Below are 14,176 nucleotides of genomic sequence, written 5' to 3'. Positions count from 1 at the left end.
ACCCATCACCTGCCCTGAACGCCTCCCCACACAACCATTCACACCCTTCACAACTCCTGCAACCAGCCCCAAATGCCTCTCCAAACAACCGTTCACACCATTAACAGCTCCTGCAACCCATCCTGAACACCTCTCCAATCAAGCACTCTCACCATTCACACCTCCTGCATCCCCCCTCTCAGGTGGGGCACCTGCAATTCAGATCAGCGAGGATGTGGTGCGCCAGGTCTTCCGGAAGCAGAAAAGGAAAAAAGCACCAGGCCCAGATTGTGTTACACCAGCCTGTCTGAAATCCTGTGCTGACCAGCTGGCCCCCATCTTCACACAGATCTTCAACAGATCGCTGGAGCTGTGCGAAGTCCCTTCATGCTTCAAACGTTCCACCATCATCCCCATCCCTAAGAAACCCAAAATTACAGGACTAAATGACTACAGGCCTGTGGCTCTAACGTCTGTAGTCATGAAGTCATTTGAAAAACTGGTGCTGGCCCACCTGAAGGACATCACTGGGCCCTTGCTGGATCCTCTTCAGTTTGCCTACAGAGCAAACAGGTCTGTGGACGATGCAGTAAACATTGGACTGCATTATGTTCTGCAACACCTAGACAGACCGGGGACTTATGTGAGGATCCTGTTTGTGGACTTCAGCTCGGCCTTCAACACGATCATCCCAAACCTCCTCCTGCCCAAACTAAATCAGCTCTCTGTGCCCACCTCCGTCTGTCAGTGGATCAACAGCTTCCTGACAGACAGGCAGCAGCTAGTGAGGCTGGGAAAATACACATCCAGCACCCGTACAATCAGCACCGGAGCTCCCCAGGGCTGCGTTCTCTCCCCACTGCTCTTCTCCCTGTACACCAACGATTGCACATCTAAGGACCCCTCTGTCAAGCTCCTGAAGTTTGCAGACGACACCACACTCATCGGCCTCATTCAGGACGGTGATGAGTCTGCTTACAGACAGGAGGTAAAAGAGCTGGCTGTCTGGTGCACTCTCAACAACCTGGAGCTTAACACCCTCAAAACAGTGGAGATGATCGTGGACTTCAGGAGAAACCCCCCTGCACTCCCCCCACTCACCATCATGAACAGCACTGTGACTGCAGTGGAGTCATTCAGGTTCCTGGGAACCACCATCTCTCAGGACCTGAAGTGGGACATTCACATTGACTCCATTGTGAAAAAGGCCCAGCAAAGGTTGTACTTCCTCCGCCAGCTGAGGAAGTTTAACCTGCCACAGGAGCTGCTGAAACAGTTCTACTCCACCATCATTGAATCCATCCTCTGCACTTCAGTAATTGTCTGGTTCAGCTCAGCTTCTAAATCTGACCTCAGAAGACTACAGAGGGTAGTCCGGACTGCTGAGCGAATCATTGGTACAACCCTCCCTTCTATTCAAGAACTGTACTTATCCAGAGTGAGAAAAAGGGCTGTCAAAATCACTCTGGACCCCTCACATCCAGCACACTCCCTCTTTGAACTGTTGCCATCTGGTCGACGCTACAGAGCACTGAGCACTAGAACGACCAGACACAGGACCAGTTTCTTCCCTCAGGCAATCCATCTTATGAACAGCTGATAATAACGGCGAACACACTACACTTTATATTTATATACACATACACTTTATTTATCTAACACACATACTTAGTATACACTTAAATTTTGCACATAATACACATGTACATACATAACTGCATTTTGTAATATACCTGCCTACAATTGTCATTTGTATATTGTCATTCACTATCTACTTATTTGTATTTTTTATTCTTTTATTATGTGTTTTATGTTCTGTCGCTGTCATTCTGTTGTACTGCGGAGCTTCTGTCACGAAAACAAATTCCTCGTATGTGTAAACATACCTGGCAATAAAGCTCATTCTGATTCTGATTCTGATTCTGATATTGTTTAAAAATGTATTATATTTGCTGTATTTTCTCAATGCAAAATGGTGGCTCCCAACCCCTACAAGTATGTTTGCTCAAAATAATTAATCAACATGTCGCCATTTTATAGGAGCTAAACTTTTTCTTTTAACTTCCTGTTGTGCACAGAGTACTGTATTTGAGAGATGATATGATAACAGAGGGTGAATGTGCCGAGGAGCTGCTCCAGCTGGCCAAACACACAGTATAGGAGTACTTTGCTGCAACTCCAGGTAAGAAACTAAACTGAAACTGTAAAAAAAAAACAAGCTGTTCCATCAGAACTTAATGATTTAAATTTGAATTCACTGTTTAAATTATTATTAGAATAAAACAAATGTGTCTTGGTTAACTTTGCTTATTACTTTTTTCTAAATAACTGAGAATGTGTACTTATGAATAATCAGTCTTTGTTTTTTTAATGCAGGAAACATCCCACTACCTAAGAGGGAAGAGAGATCTGCTATGCTTAAACACGCAGAATTTTGACTGAAATGTAACATTGACTCTGAATTGCATTATAATAAACATTTATTTTTATCTCGTGTGACACTCATGTTTTTGTAATAGTGATAGAAAAAAATAACAAAGCAAACCCAAAAAGAAATTCATTTCAGTAAACACGTTTAAGAAATAACTAACAAGAAAAACTTTATATTACAGAGAGTATCAATCAGTAATAATACTTACATTAACAAAACTAAGATAACTACAGAACAGAATAATAAAAAAAATAGTTAGCAAATGTTTAGTTAATATTTGTTGATAATGTCAGACTTGCCTTTACAACATACACACACACACACGTATATATATATATATATATATATATATATATATATATATATAATATATATATATATATATATATATATATATATATATATATATATATATATATATATATATATGTGTGTGTGTGTGTGTGTGTGTGTGTGTGTGTGTGTGTGTGTGTGTGTGTGTGTGTATAAACGTTTCAGGGATTTATTCTGATGTTACTGAACAAGAATGCATTGTTGATTAAATTTGCTTAACAACCTGCTTACATTTATCTGGAATGGAAACAGAGAGTGACTATGTTTTCAGAAACGAAAGATTATTGTCTGTGGGCAGGGCTTAAGCTTACACTATAAATTCATGCCACTTGTCCCGAATACGTCATTGGTGTGATTTACCTGACTTCAGAATATTCATCCGAGTTTAAGATATGAACACTTCGGCAAACCACGTAAGTTTTTTTTAAATATTGCACGTTAATATCATATAATAAATTAATTAAATGTACGTAAGAAATTATTTTATTTAAATAATTGAGGATGCTGTAGTAGTTTTAAAATATTTAATTGTTATATTTAATATTTTGACAGGTAATGGAACTGTCAATAAGACTGCTGGGAGGAGTTCCGAAGACTCTTAAAGTGAGCGGTGAAGCCACAACATCAAACCAAAAAGCACCATTCAAATGACTCTCCGTCTGCGAGGAGGAGGTTAAATTATCGCGCTTATCTCCGATCTTACTATTTTAATGACTAAACACTAGACATGCCAAAAGAGGAAAACTCATAATAAAATATTATTTTATTCGGTCTGGAAAAGAGTGTCTACTAAATTATTGCAACTATGCCTGTCTACAAGTAGTATCAGAGTACGTATTCATATGTTGATGATTTCAGGAATAGTTTCCAGAAATTAAACCTTATTGTTTGTGGGCGGGGCTTAAGACAATATTTGACGCTGGAGTGACTTATCTGTTATCAAATAGACTATATACATCTTTTAATGTTATTGCACGTAAAATTAATATACGCTAAACTATTTTTTAAATTAAGGATCTATTAGTATCAAGATATTTGTTCGATTTTTATTATATTTATTTATTAGTTGTGATTTAATGTATTCATGTCATTTAATAGATGTGTAAAATATGTAATAAGTCAAGTGTATTTCTTCCTCATACAGTTCCAGATTAAGATTTCTGTATATGTTCTTGTGAACCCCTTTCTTGCTAAATAAAAGATAAATGGTCAAACCAGTCTTGTGTATTTTACATGTATTATTGACTTGTTGTCCTGTAGCCAAATTGGTGTCGCATTGCGATATCAAGCGCAAGGTTGGGGGTTCGATTCCCCTGAAACACATGATAGGTAAAGAAAATGACAGCCTGAATGCACTGTATGTCACTTTGGATAAAAGCATCTGCTAATTGCATAAATTTAATTTGTTTTGCCAATAGAGTAACTGCTACACAAAACACCAGTTTCACCAATTTCATACATTTTCATATCATGGATCACTAGATGTGAAATATGTGTTAATAGGCTGTGTATTTCCATTTGGAAATTAATTAGAGCTAATCACAAAGTATGATAAATCATTTTATTTTTATTTGATAAAAATGAAGACATTACATTATGATTTCCTTTAAAACCATGTTCTCAGCTCAGACCAGTATACTCATTCTTCAGTTTAAAACATATTTAAGAAAAAAGCATTGTAAATTATTATCATTAAATAAAAAAAAATAAACATATATTTAAAAATATATATATTGATCTTTCATAGGGTTTTACAAATGTGTCTGTCAGATATGAAAGAAACTAAAATCAGGAAATTGCCATGTTAGTTTTCATCCTGACGGGCCCCTTAATTTATTGGAGTTATGTTCAACAAAATCACATTTTGGTGTCATTCTGTGACTTTTAGCCCTTTCTGTAGTAACTGCTTATATTTACTTTCCAAACCATGAACTGTCAACTCCTTTACACAAATTGTAGATATCTTTAACAACTTTGTTTGAGCGTGGTGCTAATTTATTCTCAGTTTGATTTTCATTCTCAGACTGATGCCTCAATTCATTCATTCAAGGTGAATACAAAATTTGTCAATATTTATAATAAAATATTTGATAGATTATTGTTTTAACTGAAATGTTTACCCATACTGCATAACAATACACATTTAGTGATAAATCGGACAAAGAGGTATATGTTTACGCATTTAACATATATTTAATGCCCAAACATGTTAAATAATTCAAAATAGTTCCATGGTAAATAGTGTTTTATTTAAGTTGTATAGCCTTATGGCTGCTTTAACCTTAAAAAAAATAATACTCAGAATATTTAGAGAAGAATAAGCTCATCCTGGTTTATGAACACAGTACCGCACAATATAAAGATTGTCACCTACAATATATCAAGTGAGACTAGTTGGACTGTATCAGTAGGCTGGATTAACAGCAAACAACACCAGAGCAGAAAACAAAACTGTGACCTTTTAACCATATAGTCACAGTGAACCAGGTGTGTTTTGCTCTTAGATGACGTGCTTCTCTTTACCTGGATTTCCCCAATCACATGATCATGTGCTCTCTGATTTCCTATTATGTCTGAATTGAAACTTAATAGGCTATGACTATTTTACTATTTTCTTTTGACCATTTGTTTTAATGTTAATTTTTATGTTTATGAAACAATGGCCGGCAGCCATATCACCCTGGAGCCCCATGGGCGGAGTTTGGGGGGGCTAAGGGGGGCACTGCCCCCCCAGACCAGAGCCAATTAATGCCTGTCTTGTGCTTTGAAAAATAAAAATAAATACAGAATTCATATTTTCTAATTTTATTTGTCCTATCTTATAATTTTGTGGATATAATGAGTAAGTTTAGAATTAATTATTTTTAATTACTATATTGAAAAAGAAGCTTATTTTGGTGACTTCAAAGTATCGCGGTAAGTTACGTGAGTGGACTCTCTTCTCTTTCTGTTCCCGCTTTAGTCTACATGCTAAATAAACAAAATGGACATTCGTTGTTTTTTTAATAAACCCACTAGTAAAAGTGTGGAGTTTTCTAACTTTGGCACTTCAACCATCAATTCCACTGCTGCTACTGACACAGCAACCGAGGCCGGTGTAGCAGTCGATTCTGTTCCCCTCTGAATGTCTGTTTCCCCTCGGGTTGCCAAGTCTATGTAATAAACCCAACCAAATAGTTAATCAAACATTTTCCCAAAGTAGCCTAAATTCCACGGATTTGGCAACATACCCGCATGCAAATACATCTGGATGTAAGGAAAGCAAAAAGGGACAAATTTCTTGCTACACTGCAGCATAGTAAAATGATTCTCAGACTCCCGTTTATGTTCTTTTTTTGTAATTATTCATCTTGCAGTTGTTCCGTTATTTTTGTCTTATGTTTTTACATTTCAAGTTGAAAAACATCTCGGTTACATATGTAACCATGGTTCCCTGAATAGGGAACGAGATGCTGCGGTGATTTGGCAATCCTATTGGCCAAATAGCGCTTGACACCGCCCTACGCATGCGTACGCATCGTATACCTGAGTGCCGAGCGCCATTTCGCTCAGATTTCATGACTGAAGAAGAATGCTATCAAGGTATGGCACGGCCAGGGCCGCAGCATCTCGTTCCCTATTCAGGGAACCATGGTGACATACGTAACCGAGATGTTCCCTTTCATAGGTCACTTCGATGCCGGTGAGGACCATCCTGCCGCAGCACAGATATCATCCATAAAAGATCCACTGAGAAAAGCTTGAGAAGAAGCCACAGCTCTAGTGGAATGAGCTTTAACTCCTAAGGGCGAAGCGAGTCTGCGCGCCTCATAGGCTAAAGATATATAAACCGCTGGGATCAAATGAATCGGGGAAAAAGCATACAGACTGGTCCTGGGCCAACTGTGAGCTAACGCAGCAAAGCCCAGGGGCGATGGGGAGAAGCATAGTGGGCAATGCGTAGGCCATAAGAGATTCACCGTTTGGGGGTGTAATCTCCATTCCCCTTGTTCCAGAGCCTGTCTGGATAGCATATCCGCTCCGAAGTTCAAACGTCCGGGGACATGAACAGCTCGGATCGACAGAAATTTGTTCGGAGACCAAAGAAGAACATGTCTCGCCAGCCTGCACAGGGGGCGAGAGCGTAATCCTTCCTGATGATTCAGGTATGACACAACCGCTGTGTTGTCTGTTCTGAGCAGCACATGACGGCCAATCAGCAGATTCGCGAAATACTGGAGAGCCAGAAAAACTGCCAGTAATTCCAACCTGTTTATATGCCAACTGCGTTGTGCTGCTGTCCACACTCCGTGGGCTGGTCGCCCTTGACAAACAGCTCCCCAAACGGTCAAAGACGCATCCGTCGTGATGGTCTCTGGGAAAGCACAAATCCCCAGCCGAACCCCGGTAAGAGAAATTCGGTTGGCATCCATAGTTTTAACGACATCACACAACTCCGTGTCACCGAAATCGTCCGATGCGGAAGACAACGGGGTGAAATATTTCGTCTTTTCGCCCATTTTTCCACTGAAAAGGGCGCATGTGAAGTAACCCCAGACAAATTATGGGGAATGCCGCTGCCATTAGACCTAAAAGTCTGAGGCACAATCTCGCTGTCACTGTCCGACCCGCTTTGAAGCGCCGCACGCATGACGCAATCGACTGAGCGCGCGGGAGAGAAAGCTTTGCTGTCATCGCGCAAGAGTCCAATTCTATACCCAGAAAGGTTATCCGTTGAGAGGAGATAAAACACTTCTCTGAAATTCGTGTGTAAGCCCAGGCTCTTTAAGTGATTCAGCACAAGAACCCGATGAGAGTGTGCTTGAGTCTGCGATTGCGCTAAAACCTGCCAATCGTCTAAGTGGTTCAAACACGGACTTGAGAAGTACCGGGTCACAATCCGTCGTCTTTTTTTTTTTTTTTTTTTTTAAATAACGGCTGTAAAACCCTGCCTCCATCTGAGAGGGGTGTACGTCTTCTATAGCCCCTTTGCTCAGCAGAGTTGACATCTCCTGTCGCAACACCGCTATTTCCATAAGAATTTCCATAAGAGCCATTGCGTCCCGTTGTGTATAATCCTGAAACGTGTCCACGACAGGAATTAGGCCAACGAATTGAACATCGGGCTCTGCCGCTAACGAAAAGCGGCGGCTGTGCGAGCCGTCATAAACGGGTAGTCTGTGTAGGACCCTTGAATCGCCCCTCGAATTCTGAAAGCTGGATTGCGCAGAGTGTCTGAGCTAATTTTTTTTTTTTTTTTTTTTTTACGTTTGGCATTAAAGCCTGATCCAATGCTGCTCGAAGCACTGTTTGCTGTGAGACAGTCAATGTTAGAGTGTAGGGACGGCAGTGAGAGTGTTGGATGTGCATTAGCGAAAAATGGAGCGCAGCTGGAGGAAAACAAAACTAGAGGTATTTCGTATTGCTTGGCGGGAAAGTAGCATATCCTACAGAAAAGCATTAAAAACTGCTAGATCTGATTACTTTTCTTCTCTTTTAGAAGAAAACAAACATAACCCCAGGTATTTATTCAATACAGTGGCTAAATTAACGAAAAATAAAGCCTCAACAAGTGTTGACATTTCCCAACACCACAGCAGTAATGACTTTATGAACTACTTTACTTCTAAAATCGATACTATTAGAGATAAAATTGCAACCATTCAGCCGTCAGCTACAGTTTCGCATCAGACAGTGCACTATAGACCCCCTGAGGAACAGTTCCACTCATTCTCTACTATAGGAGAGGAAGAATTGTATAAACTTGTTAAATCATCTAAACTTACAACATGTATGTTAGACCCTATACCATCTAAGCTCTTAAAAGAGGTGCTTCCAGAAGTCATAGGTCCTCTTCTGACTATTATTAATTCCTCATTGTTATTAGGACATGTCCCCAAAACCTTCAAACTGGCTGTTATTAAGCCTCTCATAAAAAAGCCACAACTTGACCCCAGAGAACTAGTTAATTATAGACCAATCTCGAATCTCCCTTTTCTGTCCAAGATACTAGAAAAGGTGGTATCCTCACAATTATATTCCTTCTTAGAGAAAAATGGTATATGTGAGGATTTCCAGTCAGGATTTAGACCGTATCATAGTACTGAAACTGCTCTCCTTAGAGTTACAAATGATCTGCTCTTATCATCTGATCGTGGGTGTATCTCTCTATTAGTTTTATTGGATCTTAGTGCTGCGTTTGACACAATTGACCACAACATTCTTTTGCATAGACTTGAACACTTTGTTGGCATCAGTGGAAGTGCATTAGCATGGTTTAAATCGTACTTATATGACCGCCATCAGTTTGTAGCAGTGAATGAAGATGTATCATATCGATCAAAAGTGCAGTATGGAGTACCTCAAGGCTCAGTTCTAGGGCCGCTACTCTTCACGCTTTATATGTTACCCTTGGGAGATATCATCAGGAAACATGGTGTTAGCTTTCACTGTTATGCTGATGATACGCAGCTCTATATTTCCTCGCAGCCCGGTGAAACACACCAATTTGAAAAACTAATGGAATGCATAGTCGATATAAAAAATTGGATGACGAGTAATTTCTTACTGCTAAATTCAGAAAAAACAGAGGTGTTAATCATAGGGCCTAAAAACTCTACTTGTAATAACCTAGAACACTGTCTAAGACTTGATGGTTGCTCTGTCAATTCTTCGTCATCAGTTAGGAACCTAGGTGTGCTACTTGATCGCAATCTTTCCTTAGAAAGCCACGTTTCTAGCATTTGTAAAACTGCATTTTTCCATCTCAAAAATATATCTAAATTACGGCCTATGCTCTCAATGTCAAATGCAGAAATGTTAATCCATGCATTTATGACTTCAAGGTTAGACTACTGTAATGCTTTATTGGGTGGTTGTTCTGCACGCTTGGTAAACAAACTACAGCTAGTCCAAAATGCAGCAGCAAGAGTTCTTACTAGAACCAGGAAGTATGACCATATTAGCCCGGTCCTGTCCACACTGCACTGGCTCCCTATCAAACATCGTATAGATTTTAAAATATTGCTTATTACTTATAAAGCCCTGAATGGTTTAGCACCTCAGTATTTGAATGAGCTCCTTTTACATTATACTCCTCTACGTCCGCTACGTTCTCAAAACTCAGGCAATTTGATAATACCTAGAATATCAAAATCAACTGCGGGCGGCAGATCCTTTTCCTATTTGGCGCCTAAACTCTGGAATAACCTACCTAACATTGTTCGGGAGGCAGACACACTCTTGCAGTTTAAATCTAGATTAAAGACCCATCTCTTTAACCTGGCATACACATAACATACTAATATGCTTTTAATATCCAAATCCGTTAAAGGATTTTTAGGCTGCATTAATTAGGTAAACTGGAACCGGAACACTTCACATAACACCGTACTTTCTACATCATTAGAAGAATGGCATCTACGCTAATATTTGTCTGTTTCTCTCTTGTTCCGAGGTCACCGTGGCCACATACGTAACCGTGATGTTCCCTTTCATAGGTCACTTCGATGCCGGTGAGGACCATCCTGCCGCAGCACAGATATCATCCATAAAAGATCCACTGAGAAAAGCTTGAGAAGAAGCCACAGCTCTAGTGGAATGAGCTTTAACTCCTAAGGGCGAAGCGAGTCTGCGCGCCTCATAGTTAAAGATATATAAACCGCTGGGATCAAATGAATCGGGGAAAAAGCATACAGACTGGTCCTGGGCCAACTGTGAGCTAACGCAGCAAAGCCCAGGGGCGATGGGGAGAAGCATAGTGGGCAATGCGTAGGCCATAAGAGATTCACCATTTGGGGGTGTAATCTCCATTCCCCTTGTTCCAGAGCCTGTCTGGATAGCATATCCGCTCCGAAGTTCAAACGTCCGGGGACATGAACAGCTCGGATCGACAGAAATTTGTTCGGAGACCAAAGAAGAACATGTCTCGCCAGCCTGCACAGGGGGCGAGAGCGTAATCCTTCCTGATGATTCAGGTATGACACAACCGCTGTGTTGTCTGTTCTGAGCAGCACATGACGGCCAATCAGCAGATTCGCGAAATACTGGAGAGCCAGAAAAACTGCCAATAATTCCAACCTGTTTATATGCCAACTGCGTTGTGCTGCTGTCCACACTCAGTGGGCTGGTCGCCCTTGACAAACAGCTCCCCAAACGGTCAAAGACGCATCCGTCGTGATGGTCTCTGGGAAAGCACAAATCCCCCAGCCAAACCCCGGTAAGAGAAATTCGGTTGGCATCCATAGTTTTAACGACATCACACAACTCCGTGTCACCGAAATCGTCCGATGCGGAAGACAACGGGGTGAAATATTTCGTCTTTTCGCCCATTTTTCCACTGAAAAGGGCGCATGTGAAGTAACCCCAGACAAATTATGGGGAATGCCGCTGCCATTAGACCTAAAAGTCTGAGGCACAATCTCGCTGTCACTGTCCGACCCGCTTTGAAGCGCCGCACGCATGACGCAATGGACTGAGCGCGCGGGAGAGAAAGCTTTGCTGTCATCGCGCAAGAGTCCAATTCTATACCCAGAAAGGTTATCCGTTGAGAGGAGATAAAACACTTCTCTGAAATTCGTGTGTAAGCCCAGGCTCTTTAAGTGATTCAGCACAAGAACCCGACTGCTTGAGTCCTGCGATTGTGCTTGAGTCTGCGATTGCGCTAAAACCTGCCAATTGTCTAAGTGTTCAAACACGGACGCCCTGGAGCCGCAACGGGGCCAGAGCTGCATCCTTGAGAAGTACCGGGTCACAATCCGTCGTCTTTTTTTTTTTTTTTTTTTAAATAACGGCTGTAAAACCCTGCCTCCATCTGAGAGGGGTGTACGTCTTCTATAGCCCCTTTGCTCAGCAGAGTTGACATCTCCTGTCGCAACACCGCTATTTCCATCGGGTTTACCACCGTGGAAAGAATTCAGCAGAAAAGAGGCGGGCCTCTTAAGAACTGAATGGTGTATCCGTGACAAATTGTGCGTAACACCCATTGAGAAATGCTGGGCAAGCGTTCCACACGGCCCGAAACAATACTAGCGGTCTCAAAATTTCCGCTTTCTGCAACGCTGTCATACACATTAAATGTCCGTGCATGGAAAAACCTGTGGCATTCGTGCGCAGGGGAAGTGTATGCATAAGAGCCATTGCGTCCCGTTGTGTATAATCCTGAAACGTGTCCACGGCAGGAATTAGGCCAACGAATTGAACATCGGGCTCTGCCGCTAACGAAAAGCGGTGGCTGTGCGAGCCGTCATAAACGGGTCGTCTGTGTAGGACCCTTGAATCGCCCCTCGAATTCTGAAAGCTGGATTGCGCAGAGTGTCTGAGCTAATTTTTTTTTTTTTTTTTTTTACGTTTGGCATTAAAGCCTGATCCAATGCTGCTCGAAGCGCTGTTTGCTGTGAGACAGTCAATGTTAGAGTGTAGGGACGGCAGTGAGAGTGTTGGATGTGCATTAGCGGTCCAACAGCACTCTATAGTGGAGGGCACAGTCCCTGGCAAACATGAAGGAAAGCGCATGCGTAAAACTCACTGCGTTTCGTTGTGTATAATCCTGAAGCGTATCCACCGCAGGATTTAATCCAACAAGATAAAAATCGGGCCACGCCGCTAGCGAGAACGTGGCAGCTGTGTGAGCCGTCATAAACTGGCCATCTTTGCCAGCCTTTTGTGCCATCCCTCAAACTCTGAAGGCTGGATTGTGCAGAGTGTCTGAGGGGGGGCGCTCAAATGATAGCTCAATCCAATGATGCTTGAGGTGCTTTGCTGCGAGACAGTCAATGTTAGAGCGTGGGGACTGCAGTGAGAGGGTTGGATGTGCATTAGTAGTCCAACAGCACTCTTTAGTGGAGGGCACAGACCCTGGCAAACATTGAAGGAAAGTGCATGTGTCAAACTCGTTGCGTTTTGTTGTGTATAATCCTGAAGCGTGTCCACGGCAGGATTTAATCCAACAAGATAAACATCGGGCCACGCCGCTAGCGAGAATGCGGCAGCTGTGTGAGCCGTCATAAACTGGCCATATTCGCCAGTCTATTATGCCGTTCCTCAAACTCTGAAGACTGAATTGTGCAGTGTCTGAGGGGGCGCTCAAATAACAGCTCAGTTCAGTGACGCTGAAAGTGCCTGTGCTGCGAGACAGTCAATGTTAGAGCGTGGGGGTTAAGAACGAGAGGCTTCTCGTTAAGAACCGGCATAAAGAGAATAAAATAGACACGACTCGATACGTCTTCGACGAGACTTAGGCCAAGGCGGAGTTCGGTGCGATCCGTTCTGCTAGAGAGGTAGTCAAACGGCATCGCTGTATCATAGCAGTCCGCCATGTCACTTAATCATGGCGAAACCCGCGCCATTCGTGATATGCGCTGATTAAGGCTGCTTCCAGGACCTCGAAACCTCTTGGTGGAGGTCCGTGAGAAGGGTAGTTTATCCACCGCGCGGATAGCCACATAAATAGCACACTGAGGAAGGGGAGGCGCGTTTCTCCTGTCCGCTCTGAGGGAGAGAATCGCGTATGCCGGCCAGAGCCTACTCAGAGTTCGAAGCCGCGGTTAGACAAACATAGTAGGAAAGCAAAACTGCTCTGATTAACGTGCTCGAGTGGGGAAGAGCGAGCAAGTGGAAAAACTCCAGTGCATCACTGTATTCATAGTCAAGCCGCACATATCGCCCCCAACCAACACCTCGTGCAGGGCCTCGGCGACCGTAGAAGCGAACGGTGGGGGTTAGACGCGAGGCGACTTAAGAAATAGACTCCAGAGCACGGATACTTTTTTATTTTACCATAGCCGTAGGCTATCACAGAGAGAACATGTAGAGAGGCTGCTAACGAATCTCTCATGAGTGCCTCCCTGTGATAAACCCATTATACGGCTCTTACCTTTCGTTGACTCATCGCGTCCGCGAAAGGGGAGTTAAACACTGCTCGTAGAAACCGCTGGAGAGCGCGAGATGATTCTTAGGGCACAGATGATTCGCTTCCCTGAAGGAATGAAATCTGAGCGAAATGGCGCACGGCACCCAGGTATACGATGCGTACGCATGCGTAGGGCGGTGCCAAGCGCTATTTGGCCAATAGGATTGGCGGGATGGTATAGGGCTTCAGACATTCGTCACACCAAAGGTGTTCCCATAGCAGGTGACGTCACCGCAGCATCGAAGTGACCTATGAAAGGGAACCTCTCTTCTTAAATTTATTTTCAAGTTTAAGATTTAGGACGGTATTTTGAACTATTTGACTTGCCGTACATCCAGTCACGCTTCTTGCGCACGCTAGCTCTGATCGTACATATAGTAACTCGGCAACTACGCAAAAATTTTAGTATGTTTGCTTAAAGGGAAACAGACACTTCCGTGGGGAACAGAATCGACTGCTACATCGCATCTGCTGGTAGGTGCCCCCCCACGCACAAAAGTGAATCTCCGCCTATGCCAAGACCGGTTTCCCACTGAAGCTAAGCA

The 14,176-nt window shown here is 42.6% G+C and overlaps 2 protein-coding genes across 2 annotated transcripts in view; both read left to right on the top strand.

Annotated features, from left to right (window-relative positions):
• LOC128012998 (glutamyl-tRNA(Gln) amidotransferase subunit C, mitochondrial) overlaps nt 1-2,468 on the top strand; it is a 4,034-nt gene extending 1,566 nt beyond the window's left edge. Inside the window, exons 4-5 of the mRNA XM_052595664.1 lie at nt 2,058-2,161; nt 2,356-2,468. Coding sequence (XP_052451624.1) covers nt 2,058-2,139 — 82 coding nt within the window. The 3' untranslated portion in view covers nt 2,140-2,161; nt 2,356-2,468. The remainder of the gene's footprint in view (nt 1-2,057; nt 2,162-2,355) is intronic.
• A 580-nt stretch (nt 2,469-3,048) lies between these two features.
• LOC128012972 (uncharacterized) overlaps nt 3,049-14,176 on the top strand; it is a 26,735-nt gene continuing 15,607 nt past the window's right edge. The window contains exon 1 of the mRNA XM_052595613.1: nt 3,049-3,156. Within this exon, the coding sequence (XP_052451573.1) occupies nt 3,136-3,156 (21 nt within the window). The 5' untranslated portion in view covers nt 3,049-3,135. The remainder of the gene's footprint in view (nt 3,157-14,176) is intronic.

The sequence above is a fragment of the Carassius gibelio genome, chromosome A5, assembly GCF_023724105.1.
Source record: "Carassius gibelio isolate Cgi1373 ecotype wild population from Czech Republic chromosome A5, carGib1.2-hapl.c, whole genome shotgun sequence".
In the NCBI taxonomy this organism is placed as follows: Eukaryota; Metazoa; Chordata; class Actinopteri; order Cypriniformes; family Cyprinidae; genus Carassius; species Carassius gibelio.
This window is presented reverse-complemented; position numbering and strand designations above follow the sequence as displayed.